This window comes from Esox lucius, chromosome 2 (assembly GCF_011004845.1).
Source record: "Esox lucius isolate fEsoLuc1 chromosome 2, fEsoLuc1.pri, whole genome shotgun sequence".
Lineage (NCBI taxonomy): Eukaryota > Metazoa > Chordata > Actinopteri > Esociformes > Esocidae > Esox > Esox lucius.
The window spans coordinates 30,609,334-30,630,913 of NC_047570.1; the positions used below are offsets into that span (position 1 = coordinate 30,609,334).

The 21,580-nt window shown below is 43.0% G+C and overlaps 1 protein-coding gene across 6 annotated transcripts in view; it reads right to left on the minus strand.

The window, feature by feature from the left end:
* The window catches only part of kiaa1549lb (KIAA1549-like b), a 103,076-nt gene that overhangs the window by 14,138 nt on the left and 67,358 nt on the right, over window positions 1–21,580 (minus strand). For 4 of the 6 annotated variants that reach the window (XM_034287714.1, XM_034287713.1, XM_034287705.1 and 1 more), the window contains 5 exons: window positions 16,283–16,482; window positions 13,703–13,833; window positions 10,785–10,915; window positions 10,458–10,681; window positions 5,532–5,664 (listed from right to left, as the gene is read on the minus strand). In XM_034287714.1, coding sequence (XP_034143605.1) covers window positions 5,532–5,664; window positions 10,458–10,681; window positions 10,785–10,915; window positions 13,703–13,833; window positions 16,283–16,482 — 819 coding nt within the window. Of the gene's footprint in view, window positions 1–3,564; window positions 3,836–5,531; window positions 5,665–10,457; window positions 10,682–10,784; window positions 10,916–13,702; window positions 13,834–16,282; window positions 16,483–21,580 lie in introns of those variants that run through there. The other 2 variants (XM_034287708.1, XM_034287706.1) reach the window with 2 other exon arrangements.

The following is a 21,580-nucleotide window of genomic DNA, read 5'->3' on the forward strand; positions in this document are numbered from 1 at the left end:
GGGTCTATAGATAAAAACACACCTGGGTCTATGGATAAAAACACACCTGGGTCTATAGATAAAAACACACCTGAGTCTATAGATAAAAACACACCTGGGTCTATAGATAAAAACACACCTGGATCTATAGATAAAAATACACCTGGATCTATAGATAAAAATACACCTGGGTCTATAGATAAAAACACACCTGGATCTATAGATAAAAACACACCTGGATCTATGAATAAAAACACACCTGGATCTATAGATAAAAACACACCTGGGTCTATAGATAAAAACACACCTGGATCTATGGATAAAAACACACCTGGGTCTATGGATAAAACACACCAAAGACGTCAAATGGATGACTCCTAGTGTTGCAGTGTTGTTATTTAAAATATGTCCTTGCTAGGTTAGAATCTTCATTCCCGTTTTGTAGGACATTACATTGGCAAGCAAAACAAAAACAACATCATTTCTTTGCTAGGACCACCTCTCTACAGCCTCCATGTTAACCATGTCAGACACATGAAGCCTGGTTGACACTCATAACAAACCTTCTCCCTCCACCTTGCTTTCCCACTCGCCAGGCACATTACACCAATAACCAAGATTGCTGTATGTTTTGTGACTATGAGTACACGCTGATTCATTGATTCATTAGTGTAGATGTGGCCTCCACTGCACCATTCGCAAAGCATCGTGACCACACAGTACGTCTTTCATTTCCAGCCCTGATCATTTCCAACAGTAATCTGTGGAAAAAAAGCACGTTTGAAAACTCCTTTCTGGAGGAAAGCTGAATGTCATTAGCATACTCTGATACTGGCTTTGTTGACCGCATGTGGGCCTCGGCACCTGGCAAGGCCATTTCAGCGCCTGTTTGACAGTTAGGATGAGGTTAACAGCACTCCATGGGCCGCAGTCTTTTATGCCAACCCTAAGTGGGATAGAGATAGCTGCTTCCCACAGATAACTTGGCAAAAACGAAGACATGCAGACACACAACACACACAGATACAAAACACACGCAAACACACAACACGTGCAGATACACAACACACGCAGACACAAAACGCAAGTAGACACGAAACAGAAGCAGACACAAAACACACGCACGCATGAAGGGCAATCAAATGCAGTACATTTAGTGCTTTGAAAAGATATTTCCACCACGTCTGATTTCTTTAATTTTCTGCATATTTTTTGCAGTGAATCTTATTAGATCTACAACCAGAACCTGGAACTGACAACAGAGTTTACTGCATTTGACAGAGGAATGGTTTTTATTGGTGGAGTGCTGCAGATTAATATAATACTGAACTATATACATTCACACACATAGAGTGTAGAAAATGCACACTACAAATTCAATTGTATGACGTGCTTAATTGAAAAAAGTAAATCCACTGTATTCCAACTTAGGGACTCTCCAACATAACTACCAATTACAGTTAAAAATGGAAAAACAGTTCTCCAAAGATCAGAGTGGTAAGCTGAGAATTGTACATGTCGGTTGAGTCTCAGCACTGACAAGCCTGCAATCCAACAATTAGACATCACCTCCAGGCCAGCAAGCTATTTTGACATCTTGCCAAAAGAAAGCTTCAATTAACTCAAGACAACTGACCGGTACCAATTCATATTCTAATTATTTCTCTGATTAAATATTATTAATTTCCCCCTTGGGCACTCATGCCCAGTACTCCCTCTGACAGAGCTGCAGGACTATCCCACAATCCATTGCAAATACACGATTTCCTGATTTATGAGCCCAGTGCTTAACGGCAAATTAACAGTGGCCTGATAGCAGGATGAAATACCACCCACTGATTCACCTAGAGACATGGTCATACAAGCAATTTAAAAGGGGATTTGGGAGGCTTCTCTACTGATTCGTCCAGGCTGTATGTTGTTGTTGACAAGGAAGATGCTGACTAAACCAACCCCAGCTGATTGATGGCACACTGCATTTCGTAACATGTAATCTCTCGGTCTCTCTCTGCAGGCTAGAGAGCTACCAGGGGACAGTTTGTAGGGTGTGTGTGATGTGTTATCCATCTCTCCTCCTCTCGTCTCCTCGTCCCGCCTCCTGTAGATTAATTATGGCGATAAACAATCAGGCCAATTACTGTAAAAGTAATTAAGCACTGGGGCAAACTGCTGGAGGTTTTTGTGTGTTAACCCAATGTACACACTGTATTTCTCGCTCACTCTCTTCTTTCTCTCTTTCTTTTTCAGTCTATATGCTCTCTCTTTCAAGCACACACACACGCGCGCTCACTCACTAACAAACACCCATCCAATTGTGTCTTTCTGTCATCCACCCCTCTCCATCTACCTGCTGATGTCCAGCTACAGAATCCCCTTTCTTTTCCCTCTCTCCTAACACTATTCTGTCTCCCGCAAATGATTTTTCTATCCTTGTCCTTCCCTCAGTCTCCCTGCTCCCACACTGCATGCTCTCTCCTCCCACTCCTCCCACCTTACCTTCTCCTGCCATCCATCTCTCTTAGGGTGATGAATGAGTGGGAGCCGAGGGTGCCCTACTTCCTGTGCTAGTGGAAGGGAGCAGTCACATGAGACCTGGTGCAGAGCACCACATAAATCAGCCCCCCCCCCCCCCCCCCCCCTCCACCGAAACATGGACGTGGATCCGCAGTGATGTGGCCTGCAGGATGAGCTTTCCAACTGTAACCTACAGAGCCACGTTGTTCTGCAGGAGTCACCAAATGCAAGCAGCCTAGCGGATCACGGTATTTTTAGTAGGGTTACACAGCTGTTACGATCACTGCAGGAAGGCTATGTTCACTTCCATGGCTAGTAGAGGTAGAGCAAATAGGGATCGAGCAGCTAGAGATGGAGCAGGTATAGATAGGGGAGGTAGAGATAGAGCAGGTATAGATAGAGCATGTAGAGATAGAGCAGGTATAGATAGAGCATGTAGAGATATGGCAGGTAGAGATAGAGCCTGTAGAGATAGAGCAGTTAGAGATAGAGCATGTAGAGATAGGGAAGGTAGAGATAGGGCAGGTATAGATAGGGGAGGTAGAGATAGAGCAGGTATAGATAGAGCATGTAGAGATAGAGCAGGTATAGATAGAGCATGTAGAGATATGGCAGGTAGAGATAGAGCCTGTAGAGATAGAGCAGTTAGAGATAGAGCATGTAGAGATAGGGAAGGTAGAGATAGGGCAGTTAGAGATAGAGCATGTAGAGATAGGGCAGCTAGAGATGGAGCAGCTAAAGATAGAGCAGTTAGAGATAGAGCAGGTACAGATACAGCAGATAGAGATAGAGCAGATGGAAATAGTGCAGGTAGAGACAGAGCAGGTACAGCAAAGAATTGTGCACCACCATGTGATATTAGCACAATATTAAATACAGATGAAAATGGCACCACATAAATCTGATTCATCACACCTCCTTTTGAAACATCCCTCTTTGCATTTTTATTTTTTTAAACATACAGTTTTCACTGTCATTGCCTAGTTAATTTGTTGACCTGAAACATTTCTGAAGATTATTGTTTATTTATTTAAATGAGTGATTCGTTATATGGTTAACCCTGTTGAAAACTACGCTTTTACAGTTTTTTATGACACTCAAGCATTGAATTTTTTTATCAGCCTTGTCAAAACATAAGTACATTCACGAAAACGATATTATACCATGAATATTACAAGTACATGAATCAAAGCACCACAAGTGTAGGCAAAGAAATTTGCCGGCATGACTGAACCCTGAATCCCACTGCTAGAGCAAAGAAAGCCTGGTCACTGGATTGGAGACACGTGGTGTTGGAGGGCAATGTTACCGGCCACGATGTAAGAGTTGGTCAAAACTTCATCTGGGGGAGAAACACATTCGCAAAGAGACACACGAGCTGTTAATTTTAGTCATGCAGACATTTACACACAGGCACATGCTCACACAAACACACAACCTTCCAGTCAGGAAATCCAATGGCACCTGTCGTGAGGGTAACCCAAACATCCTGGTTAAATTCCCCCCTCATTCCTGATTGGCATGTATCTCTCCTCACCTCTCCTCCACCTCATGGCTGTTCTGTGCCAGCTGGGTACAGCATGGTAGATGAGGTGAGTTTTGCCTTTACTATGCAAAGCCCCTTGGTAGAAATGTAGTACTTAAATGTAGTGAATAATTCATTATGATTGTCATTATTTTTATTAGCTTGTACCTGTATATTTTCTATAAATATTTTACAAAACAATTTCATACAAAGCCAATCTAATAAAATAAGCACATTCTGTGCAGTATAATCATTTTACATTTTATTTTATCATTTGAAAAAGTGGATCTAAGATAAATAGTCCAGACACAAGTACAATAAAATGATTGCAAATGTTGTATATGTTCTGAAGTTGAATGGAAATCACCAGTACACCTTAAATTATTTGAAAATGTTTTGTTTTAAGGACTGTGGATATTAAAGCTACAGTATATCTGCCACAGACTTGGGTTAAACTATTACAATAATTTCTTGTGTTTCAGACATAGAGAAATTATTGTTTCAGACATAATTCGCCACCACAACAGTATTTTTGAAATGTCTTGCTGGGAATGTGCCAGTGGTTGGTTGGGTCCACTGTCACATGTCAAATGAATGGAGTTATGTTTTGTAGCCATTATTGTGGCCTTGGTCTTTCCATGCTCGATCAAACTATTGCGGGCAAGGTATGGTTGTCAAACTGGTGTGGGGTGGAAATGGTTGTCAAACTTGTGTGGGGTAGATACGGTTGTCAAACTTGTGTGGGGTAGATACGGTTGTCAAATTGGTGTGGGGTAGATACAGTTGTCAAACTGGTGTGGGGTAGAAATGGTTGTCAAACTGGTGTGGGGTAGAAATGGTTGTCAAACTTGTGTGGGGTAGATACAGTTGTCCATGTTCAATAGAGACATTGGACTTCAGAAAATGTCCTATTTGGCCACTATGAACACCCAGGTTGAGAAATGTATTCTGGTTTTGTAAAGACAGGAGCCCTGTTCCCTCCCTCAAAGGTAAGTGTTAAAAATGGGGCGGTCCAATTTTTTTTGATTCTCAGAAGCTCGCTAGCTAGCTAGTCTTGTTGAAATTGCAAAACAACAGCTGCTTATGACGATTCCTCAATACACCACGATCTAGACACTGCTGTGAATTCACTGTGGTTCATTTACAACCAGGAGAAGTCAAAATTCCCATGAAAAATGTCCCATTTTGGATGGCACATGTGATATGTTAACACCACAAGTAAATACAGCAACACTGAAATATGCTTTAATTAAGCTTCCCTAACGACTAGAACAAAAATGTACAACCCTGGTCCTGGTATAACAGGCGGGCCAAATCAAAGGCTGACATTAAAGAATGACTGTCTCGCCCACAGGCCGGCATGACATTGTCTACTTCTGATACATCACTGTGCGTGTTAAATGGCGAAGACTTCAGACTCTTCCCCTTGTTTCCGTGGTGTGTTTTAAAACAGGGGGCTAAGGTCAGTAGGGCAAGGGTCACGGCCCCGTAGAGTTAGGGGAGTCCGACTCACATCGTAGCCGCTGTTCCTGATGCCTCTCCTGGGCCTCTCTCTCATCACCAGCAGGTCCATTTCAGTTCCCCCGGGACTCGGGCTGTTCAGGCTCTGCCTGCTCCGATACGTCGGGTGCCTTACCTGGGAGGGCCTGCCAATCACAGACGAGAAATGTTGGAAAGGTCAGAGTGATCAACCATTAGACGTGCTGGTGCTTATACACGACTGCCTTGATGAGTGCAGTTTAGAAGGAGAAAGTCGGGAAAAAGCACAGTCATCATAAACCCTTTCCCTGCAACACCGCCAGCGACCGTGTCCTCATGAACAAGCCTGAAAAGAATATCTCCTCTGCCAGATTAATTGGACGTAATCCTGTGCTCTCTAATCGCAGCTGCCAGCAACCATTGAGGACAAGGGCACGATGAGGGCCCTGGCGTGAAGGAAATACACGTCAGCGCCAAGCCACAACGTGCGTTCTGTTGAACACCATGCCTGTCAGTGAACATGCTCTGGGAGCCCTGTCTGACCAATCATCAGAGCCCTGTCAGCTGGCTGAGGGTGATGTCACTGCCTGTCTAGTGGGTATCTATTGGAGAGATGCCCTCACACAGAGATGCACTCCCAATTGCAAACACACACACATTTACTTTCACATTTGTAACGCAGTGGTTTACGCGCCAGTGAACACAAACAGACACACACACACAAACAAACACACACTCATACACACAGCATCAAAGCCCAACGCCACAGGGCATTAAAGAAAACAAGTGGGAATCTGCATTGTCACTAAAATCCCAGAGCACTTACTGTAAAAGCACATTGCCTGGCTCTTGTTCCATCAGGACGCCTATTCATCTCCCCCATTCCAAGTTGGCATGTATCACCCCTGACCTCTCCACCTCTGACTAACCCTTAACCACAGGCTGTGCGTGCAGTGGGTGTTCTGGCTCAGTGGCTGGGCATCAGCTAGTTGGGTGCTACACATTGCTGGCAGATGAAGTGACTTGATAGAGCTTTGAGTACCTCCTTCCTAAATGTGAAAGGGGAGTTGAGGAGAAGGACAGAGGTGTGGAGTGGAGTATCCCTATGCTAACATCAACAGAGTAATACATTTTTCATCCATCCTACCATACAAATATAATTTTCTCCACAAATACAAAGGCATTTCTGAAAAGAACTTAAATGTCCCATAAACTTTGTCATTGGAAGTTTACCATTGTTCAAGTTTAGAAAGCTAATATTCATGACCGTCCTTGATGAGGATACGTAACAGTTTAAGGTTTTATTACTTAAAGGTTTGTATTAGTTTTATGCGCAGGATATACATGGTAAACCAGACATCGAAATTCTTTCTGCTCGACAACACAAGAAAAATGATAAAAATAAACAAACAGAGAGCAATGAGTTCAAATCCTGGTAGAGGCATTTTAACAGTTGCTAGGAGATGCTGAGGGGGCATATGTTGGCCGGGAAATTTGCCCTTCATCAGTAGCCTGATGGAGTGAACACGGCTCATTCTTCGACTCCACTAAACCTATGATAGAGTTTTTTGCAATGAGGCAAGGCCATAATTACAAACTGAATATCATGAAATGGGAAAGGGCCAAACATATACATAGAAAACAATAGCAATAATAATAATAACAAACAGTAAATTGTGTACATAAAAGTGCTTGCATGTGACAAGTCACGCCGGTTCACATTTACAGAGCAAATCTAAAGGTAGTGCATGTTGTGTTTTAGATTATTGTGGCAAAAAGTGTTATGTGTTATGGCCAAAATAGTAGATCTTGAGCTTCTCTACATCAGATGAACACTATGCTAAAGCAAGACATAGGTTCCAGATATGTCAATTCAGTCATGTTTGTTCAAATTAAAAAGCAATAGGTTCCGCAAAGATTTATTTGCATTCATTACTCTGCATATAAAAACCTATTTGGCAGGCACTACCTACTGTGAATAAATATTGACAATAGTTGTTTTTGTGAGATTGAAGTTCCTATAGCTGGTATAGCTATGGAAATGCTTGCCAGAGCGATGGATTTCTTCAAGTAGACGTAATTCATCATCTGATTGATATTGATGGCAAGTGTCTTTCAAGTTCCTCCACGGTGGATAGAAATCCTCTGGACTTTGGACCGACTGTCAAAAAGAACTGTAACACTGCCCCCTGCAGGTGGACATAGTGTAACCCACAGTAAGAGCATACCCTGGTCCTCACAGTCAAAAAACACAGAGCCTTCAACGTAAAAAAAACCCCACTGACGATTCTAAGAATGCTTATAACACAATGTATGATAATACAATGTGTGCATACTGTATTAATAACAGGCATTTGTTCAAACTGTAACGGACCACTTCCTGTTGTCACTAACTGGTGTCATGATCTATTAAAGTGTTTAGACCAGGGAGGCGAGATCTAATCCCCACGCACAGTGAATTATTAGAATATGCCAAAATGTTCCACTGTTGATCCTTAAGTCAAAAAATTGACTTGACACAAAGTAGAGGATTATACAAACACATAAACCTGTCGATTGAAGTGTCACATCCTAACTGAATACGCAATGTGGTTAGGCAAGAGGATGCATTCTTGGTGTCATCTGAAAAACTGTTGGCTGACAGGACACCAAACAATACAATTCAAAGGAATCTTCACAGCCAACAGTTTGCAGATGAAGATAAGAACAACGTTAGCATAGGTCTACTGTAGGTCTACTTTTGCAGGTATAGGTAACTGGAACAGCCTTTAATCATATGCACCAAACTCAGTGGTTTGAATTGGCTGAAGCTCGCAAGGAATATCTCTGATTTGCTCCGTCCTCGTAGATCTGAAATTCCATCTTACTGATGCCATTGGAAGAGAGGGAGTGTGCCACTCAACAGAAGTTCTTAAAACTCAAATTTAGACTTAAATAAAGCATCACATGACAAAAATACATATTCAAATAAATGGATCCTAAGATGGACCTGTTAAATTGAACGCTTTCCCTCGAAGGTGTCGATGTCTCAAAAAAAAAGGTTTGCTGCCATCATCAACTCTGGAATCTTCTGATCCTGAATAATTCTAATTATATGAATACAATACTTAGGAAATGTATTTTGAGTTTTATTTCAACATACAAAATACTCTGTTTGCCCATATGTGAGCAATTTCTCTTACCGCCTACAGGACATCTATAGTGAATGATACCGAGGCAGAACTGGACAGAGCCGGCCCATTGGAGAAGCCCCTCTGGGCTCCTATGCTTTCAGCCAAGTACACCAAATCCTCTTATATCCATATTAGAGCAGAGACCCAGAGAACTGGGGACAAGAGCCCAGCAGCACCCTGGAGATAGGAGGGGTTTAGTCTGATTAGAGAGGCCTGATGGGTTCCTTCGCTGGATCAGAGAAAGATGATAATGAAACAATTAAACTGCCATACTCATACAGCGCTGAAACAGCATTTTAAACGGGGGTGGGGGGTCTGACTAGACACAATGGACCTGATGACAGACTAACTGGCCAGTGAGGGTCTGACAGACACAAGGGAGAGCTAATCAGGGCCCTTCAAAGTCATAAAGGAGGGACTTCTGAAATGAAACATCTAGTCAGGGTTAGGACATGAGTTTAGTACATACACTCACCTAAAGGATTATAAGGAACACCATACTAACCCCATTTCGCCTTCAGAACTGCCTTAATTCTACGTGGCATTGATTCAACAAGGTGCTGAAAGCATTCTTTAGAAATGTTGGCCCATATTGATAGGATAGCATCTTGCAGTTGATGGAGATTTGTGGGATGCACATCCAGGGCACAAAGCTCCCGTTCCACCACATCCCAAAGATGCTCTATTGGGTTGAGATCTGGTGACTGTGGGGGCCATTTCAGTACAGTGAACTCATTGTCATGTTCAAGAAACCTTGAGGCAGATGGGCTACAACAGCAGAAGACCCCACCGGGTACCACTCATCTCCACTACAAATAGGAAAAAGAGGCTACAATTTGCACAAGCTCACCAAAATTGGACAGTTGAAGACTGGAAGAATGTTGCCTGGTCTGATGAGTTTTGATTTTTGTTGAGACATTCAGATGGTAGAGTCAGAATTTGGCATAAACAGAATGAGTACATGGATCCATCATGCCTTGTTACCACTGTGCAGGCTGGTGGTGTAATGGTGTGGGGGATGTTTACTTGGCACACTTTAGGTCCCTTAGTGCCAATTGGGCATCTTTAAATGCCATGGCCTACCTGAGCATTGTTTCTGACCATGTCCATCCCTTTATGACCACCATGTTCCCATCCTCTGATGGCTACTTCAAACAGGATAATGCACCATGTCACAAAGCTCAAATCATTTCAAATTGGTTTCTTGAACATGACAATGAGTTCACTGTACTGAAATGGCCCCCACAGTTACCAGATCTCAACCCAATAGAGCATCTTTGGGATGTGGTGGAACGGGACCTTCGTGCCCTGGATGTGCATCCCACAAATCTCCATCAACTGCAAGATGCTATCCTATCAATATGGGCCAACATTTCTAAAGAATGCTTTCAGCACCTTGTTGAATCAATGCCACGTAGAATTAAGGCAGTTCTGATGGCAAAAGGGGGTCAAACACAGTATTAGTATGGTGTTCCTAATAATCCTTTAGGTGAGTGTATGTGTTTGTTTTGCCCATACTATAAGGTAAAAATAACAACATACAATAATACCTCTGGAATTGTAGCCTGTTCAAGTGGGATGAAGACTTTGGCCCACTTTCTGCTGACTATAACAGACAAATATAAATGTTCATCTGGGTAAAGATATAGGATCCATACTGTCCTATCAGCCCACCAGGGCTGTGTATGAACATATAATAAAATGTGTCTCCTAAAGCCCGGACAATCAAAGTGAGCATTTCAGCAGCCAAAGGACTCTCAGGAACCCCCCCCCTGCCCCTCTTGTACCTCACGCGGGACTTGACGAAGGTGGATGCGTGGTCTTCATCAGGCTCCAGTGGTCTGCCATGCTCCCCTAGTGCCCTCTGGTGCCCATGTCTCTGTGCCAACACCCTGCTGGTACTCCCACTGCCATCTGAAGGGAAGTCATAGTAGCCTTTCCTCCGAGCCTTCAGCCTCAGTTTGTTTCGGTAGTGTTCTATGTCCGACTTCTGTTTCAGAGCTAGGTTCACCTGGAGGGAGGCACAGGGGGAGGAAGAGAAAGCACAGGGACACACGTAAGAAACGTACGTGCGTGTGTGAGTTTCAGTGTGTGTGTGTGTATGAATGACTCACTTCTCCATTTCCATTTAGAATGGCCGAGTCTTGGCTGCGTTCAGAGGAGGCGGGGTGTGAGTAGGTGGGCGGGGCCGTCATGGGCTTTATGGAAATCAGCTGCAGAGAGCCAGACGAGGTGTCATAGAGATCTGGATGAAAAGCACGTAGTTAATACACACACAGTGTTTGGACACTCGCCCAATGGGCCATTTACACACACTCCATCATACACACACATTCACGGTCAAATCTCCGTGAGTGACACTGTGACACTCCTTCGAGCAGCAGGGAACTTTGTCACAGATAAACTGGCAGACAAAGCAGTCTATCGCAGAGCACTGGCCAATGCCTCTCAGGCACAGGAATCTTGCCTATGATAGATGAAGGAGACTGAGTTTGGACATTCTCTGTTTATCCAACAGCAGTGGGAGGGCATTCAATTCCAGTTTTTTCAATTACAATAAAACTTATCTAACAATACCAGATCAAGTGTCTGTATTTGAATTAAATTACCATTACTTCAAACCTTCCAGAACTAATGTAGAAAAGTGATGCAAGTATTCTGTAACATAACTAGTCGAGACCAATAACAAAAATCCCCATTTGTTCACTCGGGATGAAACATATAATTCCCAGAAGACAAATGGATGGGCAATGAACGCTTTCATCCTTTTATGCTATCAAAACAACAAAAATGGAGCATGTAAGACAAGACAGAGAGGTTTTGGACGTGGCTGTTAAGTTTCAGTATTTAGCTCAGTTAGGCTCAGGATACAGCAGTCATGAATATAAGAATGTATGTATGTGTGTGGTGGGCGCTTTTGTGATCAGTCAGTCTTGTTAAATTGCTGAGTAGTCGAAAGGCTTGCAAACAGATGCCTGCCTCTGAGCCGGTTAGTATGGGATCTCAGGCTCTGAGACAGACCCTGTCTTTCCAGCCGTAAGCAGATAAACACTGCAAGACTGGGGCGTGTGGGCTCCTTGATAATGCTGCCGGCCTTCATCAGCCTACCACTTCAGACAGATGTCCTGGATGGGTGTGAGAACGGCCTCAGCGAGGCACTGGTGTTAGGGCTGTTGTTTCACCTCCTAGACAACATCACTGGGGCGAACATTCTTCTGTAGATACAGAGGAACTGATAACCAGGGATTCTTTTTACCGTTGTTCAGTAGATGAGGATCCCACCTCCGGGTCCTAAAGTGAACATTCTCCTCGGTGGTCTTGCTGTGGTTGAGGGAGAGGTCGTCAACAACCGTGGCGTCTACAAACTGGATAACGGGGTTTGTGTCCTGCGGGGCCACACAGCTGTGGGAGAATAAAGCAAAGGGCTGAGGACAAACCCCTGTGGGCAACGCCAGCCAGCTGTTTGGACAGGACCGGGGATGCCGGCTGGGTTGGCGGCTTTGGGATTCTTCACTCCATTCAGAGTGTGCCTGAAATCAGCCTTGGATAGCAAAGGTACCCGTTTCATAGAGGAAAAGACACTCTCTCCTGGTTGGCTCATTCTTGTCCACCTCTAAGCGAGTATACATAGAATCTGTTGAAGTTGTCCGGGAGGGAGGCATCAGTTGGCACGATGCAATTCAATTTGGCCTTGTGATCCATGATACTGTGTAACCCTTGTCACAACTATATCCAGATTGATTCCATTTGGAGCCTGTATTTCCATTACGCATCCATGATGGATATATTGAGCTCATAACTTTGTACATCTTATGTGCCACTGGGTCATTGAGGCCCCTTCTGCTTACACTGAATCATAGAGTTCAGTTTATATGAAGGATTTGGACCTGTCCATTGCTCCAATGTCCTTGGGCAAGTCCCAATTGTCATTTTGAAAAACAACTCTTAATGTATGTCTGAGTCTGTCTCTGTCTGTCTGTTTTTCTGTCTCTCTGTCTGTCTCTGTGTGTCTGTCTGTCTCTCTGTCTGTCACGGTCTGTTTCTGTCTGTTTGTCAGTCTCTGTCTGTCTCTCTGTCTGTCTCTGTCTGCCTGTCTGTCTGTCTCTCTGCCTGTCTCTGTCACTTTGTCTGTCTCTGTCTGTCTCTCTGTCTGTCTATCTGTCTATCTGTCTCTGTCTGTCTCTCTGTCTTTCTCATTCTCTGTCTCTGTCTGTCTCTCTGTCTGTTTGTCTGTCTGTCTCTGTCTGTCTGTCTCTGTCTGTCTGTCTCTCTGTCTGTCTCTCTGTCTGTCTCTGTCTCTTTGTCTGTCTCTGTCTGTCTCCCTGTCTCTCTCTCTGTCTGTTTGTCTGTCTGTTTGTCTGTCTGTTTGTCTGTCTCTGTCTGTCTCTGTCTTTCTCGTTCTCTGTCTCTGTCTGTCTCTCTGTCTGTTTGTCTGTCTGTCTCTCTGTCTGTCTCTGTCTCTTTGTCTGTCTCTGTCTGTCTCCCTGTCTGTCTCTCTGTCTGTTTGTCTGTCTGTCTGACTCTGTCTGTGTTTGTGTGTCACTGGAAGCCACTCTGACAGACTGTATCATGTCAGCTGAGTATCTGTGTCATAGATATTCATCTGGTCCATCTCTGTGGTTACTGCTGAGTTGATACCTTTATGGCTATAAAAACAGCTGCAGTGTGTGTGCGTGTGTGTGTAACTGAACATGTGTGTGTGTGTGTGCGTGTGTCAGTGTGTGTAAGAGAGCAAATGAATGCTAGATTGAAAGCAAGATCAGTGACAAACAGAGAGCCAGAGAAACACCACGTAAAGGTGATCATGTCTGCATGTGTGCATGAGAAAAGATGGAGAAAAGAGAGAGAGAAAGATGAAAGGGAGAGAAAAAAAGAAAGAGGGAGAAAGAGCGAAAGAGATGACAGAGATGGTCCAACAGGTAAATCTGTGCCTGTACATGCTGGGGTCTGTGTGGCTGTTTTGTACATGCGTATGCAGACTACATTCAGGCATGCGCCTGTGTTTTTGTGTGAATTACTTCACTGTTCTCACCGTTCCTCTGGCGCGTCTCCTCCTTTGTCGGTTTCTGCTGCGCTGTGACTTTCTGCGGTGCCGAGCCCCTGTTCGAGTTGAGCTTCCCTGATTCGTTGCTGATGACGGAACTGTCCTCGCTCGGCAACCTGCTGCGGGTAACCATGGCAACACAAGAGAGGCGGTGAGCCCTCCGATGGGAGAACCGTTATGTCATCTTTTCCCTCTAAGGACCCGTCGCCCCTCCCGCCCCCTCCCCGTCCCTTACTCATGTTAACTGTTACAGTACCTGTTCTGACCATTGTGCTCCACAGATATGGACACAGCTGGGTTTTATCTGTGCCCTGCCTGTGGCTGTGACAACCCAGCCCATCACAAACAAGGTCTCTCCAGCTTCTGTCAACAGAACTATTAGTCACAACCCACTGGCCATAACAGCAGAATTACAGCTAAGACATTAAGCCCAACACCAGAGTCAGTTTAAAACCACTGAGCCATACAGAGGACAATTTCAAGTACTGACTGCTTAATATCCAACTCGGACCAGACAATCCTAGGCCTTATGTAAGGTGTGTGTGTATGGTTGTGTGTGTGTGTGTATGTGCGTGCGTGACACTCCTTGGACATAAATGTGGGTCTCAACTGTTGCGGCCCAGTCAGCTTCAAAAAGCTTGACAGAAATGTTCTTATTTGATTTTATCAGAACCTTGCTGTGGGGGACTGAGGAGGTGGCAGTAACGTCAAAGCGAGACAGTGCTGTCCGGTAATCATCTGAATACTAGACACAAAGCCAGCAGAACAATGACAGCCCTTTGCTGGACCTCTGTGCCTGGATTAATGGCACTGGCAGGATGGACAGAACGTGGGGATGCATCTTCACAGCCACAAGGATTTGTGGACCGCGAAACAAACAATGTTTGTAGAGAGTTTGCAGAAAATGGTCAGTTGATATGAAAACAGCTAGGTCACAGACAAGCCGGGCAGAAATAGCCGCCCCCCTTTCACCTTCTAGGGGAAGCTATCTAATAGGCTGGAGGTATTCATCCTCAGTTGTTCACAGACGATCCACTAAAAGTTTCCTTGGAGAGCAGTCGACAAATGCCTCCATTACAGTAGCAAAGGCAAAGGCTGAACCTTCACATGTAATCCAATCTGAATTTAACACCAACAGGCACTTGATTAAAAGAAAAGAGCTGGCAGGCAATTTAAAATAGCAGCGTGTGGGGTGTGTGTGTTTGTTCTATAACTTTCATCTGGGTGTTGATGAATTTGAATGGTACTGAAGGGTTCTTTCTCAGTATTCTATCATGGCTGCTTTTTATAAGCGCTGATTTGGGAATGTTTTTCACTTCACTGGTCTGTGCCAATTACACCCAAGGAATGGTTGTGATCTGAGTCAACCTGAGGAGGAACCCAGTACACCACCTCTTTTATGAATGTCAATGTGCAGGTCACCGTGGATAAGCATGTGAACCGTGGATGAGCATGTTAACCCGTGAATAAGCATGTGAACCGTGAATAAGCATGTGAACCGTGGATAAGCATGTTAACCGTGAATAAGCATGTGAACCGTGAATAAGCATGTGAACCGTGGATAAGCATGTTAACCGTGAATAAGCATGTGAACCGTGGATAAGCATGTTAACCGTGGATAAGCATGTGAACCGTGGATGAGCATGTGAACCGTGGATGAGCATGTGAACCGTGAATAAGCATGTTAACCGTGAATAAGCATGTGAACCGTGAATAAGCATGTGAACCGTGGATGAGCATGTTAACCGTGAATAAGCATGTGAACCGTGGATAAGCATGTTAACCGTGAATAAGCATGTGAACCATGAATAAGCATGTGAACCGTGGTTAAGCATGTGAACCGTGGATGAGCATGTGAACCGTGGATGAGCATGTGAACGATGCAGTCAAATCTGCTGTTTGTCTTCATTCGAAATGTAATTGGTGGTTTAACATCACACCTGGATGTTTTGCTTGGTGTCAGATCTAAATCTGGCAAAGGCAAAATGTCTTTAATCAGAGAAAACGGATACAGTGTAATCACACACAACATGCAAACACGACTGCAAAGTATCTCTGTGGTGCATTAGAGTGGAGTTATTAATGTATTTGTTTTTATGAAGGTCAAGCTAACTCCAGTTCAAAGCAAGAAGCAAAGTAGGACATAAGCTGAAATGAGGTAAAGAGACAGCACAGCTATGACATCATCGGCACATCCAAAATAGCAGCCTAGTGCTTAAGTGTTTAATGTAGCCCTCAGGATTTTACCACAGGGCCATCTTGACTAATACATTTATTTGGAAATTCGTTAGAGAAATTCCTTCAACACAGGCAAAATAAGTAAAGGTATTCATGAGAAATCTTCCTTCTGAATGTTTCACCAAAAAAACAGTCAGATGTGAATGCAGCTTAGCTACTGGCCAGTCACAGGCAAGCTGAGTAAGCATCCTCTTTCCTCAACAGGAATACAGTTAGCTAATACAGCTCAGCAACATGACAACTGATTTCCTGTGAGTTTGTTGTGAGTTTACTGACACATCCTCACAACACCCTCTGCACGGCCCCGTGAGGTGGATGCGACTCCGGTACCTTTTGCGTATGTCGGAGCAGAGGGTCTTCTTGTTGGCCGTGCCGTCCTGCTGCAGAGCCTTTTCCAGGGAGAGGGAGAGGGGGGCGTCCCGGACGGGCAGAGGCAGCACCAGGGTGTCCTGGGTCACCGGGAGGGTGTCCTCCTCTCCACCCGGCACGCGGCCCAGGTGCTGCTTGGCATAGTCAAACCCCTGAACAGGCTGTTGGGACAGAGGGAGTAAGGGGAGATGTGAAAGGTCATGTACGCAGGCACAGCACACACGGTCACACGCACACGGCACATTAAAACACTGTATATGGACATACAGTACATATTTCAGAAACTAATATCACCATACAGTAATAGATTTTCAGTTGTCAGAATTTTTTGTATAAAATATCAAACAGTATGACATTTCAGTAAAATGACCGAAATGACGATATTTATTTATAAACTGGGTGGTTCTGAATCCTGAATGTTGATTGGCTGGAAGCTAGGCATGAGGGGGTGTGGTACAGTATATTGGCCATATACCATACCTCCTTGTGCCTTATTGCTTATATACAGTACCAGTCAAACATTTGGACACACCCATTCCAAAGGTTTGACTGGTACTGTATACATCCATATATACATTCATAGAGACACTGCTAAATTCCTAAAAAAACTTTGGAGAACACTTATGGGACATATCCGCCCTGTGTCGTGAACCCTATAAACTGTTTTTAATAACACTTCTTTGATCTCACTCTCACCGGTTAATGTCTAATATCTGAATCACAGAGAGCAGTTCGAAAATGAGATTCAAAGATCAAAACATTCTAATATAGTCAAACTTTCTAAAACTCTGAGCAGAGAGACACAGTGGGATTTCTAGATGTCTATATTATTATAGAAACAGCAGGGGCAAAATTGTATTTTATACACACACACACACACACACAGAGCACAACATCACAGAGTAAATGAGGCAGAAGAAAAGTTTCTTACCAAAAAGCTGTATATACAACTTATGAAACTTTTATGATTTCTTTCCCACATCTAATCACGACATGGGGTTGTAACAAGACAAGGTTGTATTTGTTTGAAACCTCAGATTGTTTTATTTTAGAGAGACATGATATACATCTGCATGATATACATCTGCCAAGAAGCACTGCCAAGTTTTACACTTTCTAAGATCATATTCTGTTGTCTGATGAGACAAAAAGCATACTCTTGGTCCTGAATGTGCTATATCTGGTGAAAACCAGGCACTTTGCTGATGTAAAGCATGGCAGTGGCAACATGGTATAGGCAGGCTTTTCAGGTTGCAGGGCTGTGTGACAAGATAGGATAGAGAGGGAACAATGAATGGAGACAAAGGCATGCAAACACTTGATGAGAACTTGGTTCAGAGCACAAATGACCTAAGACTGGGGTAAAAAGCTTCCATTTGAATAGGACAATGACACCAAGCATACTGTACAGCCAAATCAATTCTGGAATGGCTTCAGAACAACAATGTGAAAGTCCTTGACTGGCCCAGAAAAAGGGCCCAGACTTACAGACCTTCCATGAAGAACCTGAGGAAGAAATTGGAGATTGACGTTCATTAAAACTCCCCTCCAAACTTGACAGAGCTTGAGAGCATCTGCAAGGAAGGATCTGAGAAAGCCCCCAAATCTAGATGTGTAAGGCAGACACCCAATAAGCTACAATCACTACTAAAGCTGTAGCTGGAGTCATGGCAAAAGGATCTGAAAACCTGTTAGGTACAAGATATATTTAAATTTTCAATTGATAAAAAAAAAACATATTTTCGCTTTTCATTATGGGGTGTACAGATTGATGGCAAAAAAAATATATTTAATCAATTATAAACTAAATCTGTCTAACAACTAAATGGACAAAGTGACGGGGTGTGAATACTTTCTGAAGCCAGTGCATGTAGTGTGTTTCCACAAAACCTATGCTAAAACACATCTAAAATATATTAATACAAATTGTGGGAACAGTAATGTTTAAGCCATAATGATGCAAAGGCAATATTTGCTGACAAAAAACACAAATGGGAAAAATGTGTTGGTTTAATATATTAGAAATTAACACTTTGTTTTCCAGTGTGTTTTTCTCCTCTGGAATGTACCCTAAAACACCCATGTGAGATCATCAAGGTATTGTCTTTCTGACAAGCTCCACCCTTTAGGCTATGCTACTCAGGGTCCCCAGCACATTTTACAGTTTCTGCCTCAACAGTTTCAACCTCAGTATATTGCACACACTTTCTGATGGTGCAGAGATAAAAGCCAACAGACCGAGTAAAAGGTCCAGAGGAAAAAGATCTTCTATCATTGATCTAGTGATGAAAGTTAGAGTACTGCAAATAGACCACAGCAATCATACAGACACATTCATACATGCACACCCACAACTCATTTATGCACGTCCTCCTTGTTATTCCATCTCCATCACATCATTTCAACAAAACCTCCCATTTGGGAATATTCCTGCACTCTAAATTTGCCTTATAGCAGCTGTTGATGGTCCTGTGTTGGCATGTAAGTATTTCAGCCCCTTTTCTCCCCTCCCCAAGTGTTTTGAACGTCCAACTTGCGACGACGGTGTGGCATCATTGCAGTAACTGTATTTTTTTGCAGTAACCGTTTTGCAGTTATTGTATTTTTATATTTTTTTCTTGTTCTTTGTAAAGCACATTGAATTGCTTCGATGTATGAATTGTGCTGTATGAATAAACTTGCTTGCTAACTCTCAGCTGGCTTTGGAGACTTGCGTCCGCTGAATGACATCTAGCCAAGCGGTTCTGCTAGTTAACCCTGCTAGCTATGCTAGTTATCACACTGCTAGCTATGCTAGTTATCACACTGCTAGCTATGCTAGTTATCACACTGCTAGCTATGCTAGTTATCACACTGCTAGCTATGCTAGTTATTACACTGCTAGCTATGCTAGTTATCACACTGCTAGCTATGCTAGTTATCACACTATTAGTTATGCTAGTTATCACAATGCTTGCTCAACCTGGAAGTATTCGCTGGAACCTAATTAGCCAGGGGAGTATCCACCCTGCCAAAACACCAACCGATCACGATGGGTCGCTGAAGCACAAGACCAGGTTACCGATCGGCACCGGCATTTGAATTGGTGAACACAGTGGTGCATCAGGTACCGCGCGGCAATGTGCCCTGACTATCCTAAGCTGATATGTGTAATACCATAGCAGTGAATCACTGATCTTAAAAGACAATCAAACCAATATACAACTGCAGATCAAAATGTGCTGGTGAAGTAGGTCAGAACAGCGATAACAGCTGAAAACAAAGACAAATTAGTTTTAATAGATTACCAGTGAGAGTAAATGTAATTATACACAGAATTTAGTCATGTGTGTTAGTATAGGTATCATCTGTCTGTGTGTGTTTATAATGTATACCAAACCAGAAGAGTCATTATTGGTCCTGCTAACCTACTTCTATTCAATTCAGATGGGAATATCTGACCTTTGATAGATATTGAGCATGAAAGTAATTGAATTAAGCTTGACACAATGTATGAGAGTACTAACTATCTTTGTATGGAGGACACTAGTTAGGAAATGTGATGTCCCATTACTTATGAGTCCCAAACACCCTGTCCATACCACCTGTTAGGAACTGTGTATGTGACTGCCATAGGACTCTCTGAATAGACCCTTGGGTCATAGGTTGGAATACACCATACAAGGGTATTTTGTAGGATAAACTATTTCTTATAATAGTCTGTGTAATGGTTGGCTATGAACACTGACCACCTCCTGTGTGTCCTGGTATATATGACTGTGTTTACATTGTAAGCATTTGGAAAGAACAATGAAAGAACTATGGAAGGTTATCATTGTAAACCTCATGCTGAATAAAGGCTCTCCCCTGACTTCCGGTTGCATTCATTTTGTTCATGGATCACAGATGGACAGAATCTAACACCTTGTACAAACAATATGCACAATATGCTTGTTTTGAACACACAATGTTACCGAAACCAATACACCCATCAATGCAATAGTGTGTGAGTCTCCTCAGTATTGCATATCTTGCATGTTGAAGCTTCCCTATTAGCATTTAAACGAACTGGGATTAAGTTCTCTATATTAGGTCAGCAGCCGTTTTATTGATCTCTGCCAAACTCTCCACTACACTATATATCCCTGACATAGAAACATATACATATTGTGTGTTTGTGTGCATGTGTTGTGTGTCTGTGTGTGTGCGCGCGCACAACAACTAGGTTTGGGCTGGTAAGTGTAGTTAAAAATGTATTACTGTGCATCTTTAATTCTCTCCATAAAACACACAAGGTATGGATGGGATGGCATTAACATATTAGTCAAATCTCTAATTTACTACAGCATATCGGCATCCCGAAGTGTCTAATTAGTATGCCAGTGAAACATCCCTCAACCCTACAGTACACTCTCCTAGTCAACACACAACTCAGAGCTCAGACAAAGTCTCACAAATGTACCTAAAAAATGTAATTCAAAAGTTTACATTAATTTTATTTTGCACCTTAGCAGTTTCCATTAGCCAGGTGTCTTTTCATAAACTGCATTAGAAAGCCTATAATAAAATATATGTAGCTTCACAAAGCAGAATAAAACAGGAGTCAATGTGCCAATTCATTCCTCTACGTCAATTACCCTTGATAATTAGGCAGGATAAAACGTAGCCCATTGGAGCATGCTTTTTGGAAAATAATTGATTAGACTAATTTAGGTAAACAGAGTCACTAAAAAACATTCACTGAAAAGACTTGCAAAGCCAAGACCTATTTTCACATGCATGAACACCCAGTCCATTCTGTTTACAGGTCTGATGATATGCAAACTTTATATTGTCACACTGATGCCAATGCCATACATCTTAACTTATTCCACAAAGAAATACTGAAATGATCTGGACTATATTATTGGCACCTTGGCACCTAGAAGCAGTTAGAAATAATTGATTTCAAACAGGCAGTTCTCCTTCTCTTAGGACTTAAACTCACATGTGATGAGATTCTGGTGCCTGCAATATAAACATGACTCATTCTTTTGTGTTGTGTCAATGTAAATAGTCTGACGAGGTCAGACGTGTCCGGGGTCCATCTTCAGATACCTTGACGTTCCTGTTTCCACTAAGTAATGATAACAAGGGCTTTATGTCACAGTGGCCAATCTCCCTGGATGTGACCGCTAGAGAAAACGTGATGAAAGATCGCATCAGAGGATTGTTCGAATGGCAGAGAAAGCTCCTTGATTAACAGCAGCACAGATGTCAGCTGACTTAAAGACACAAGTT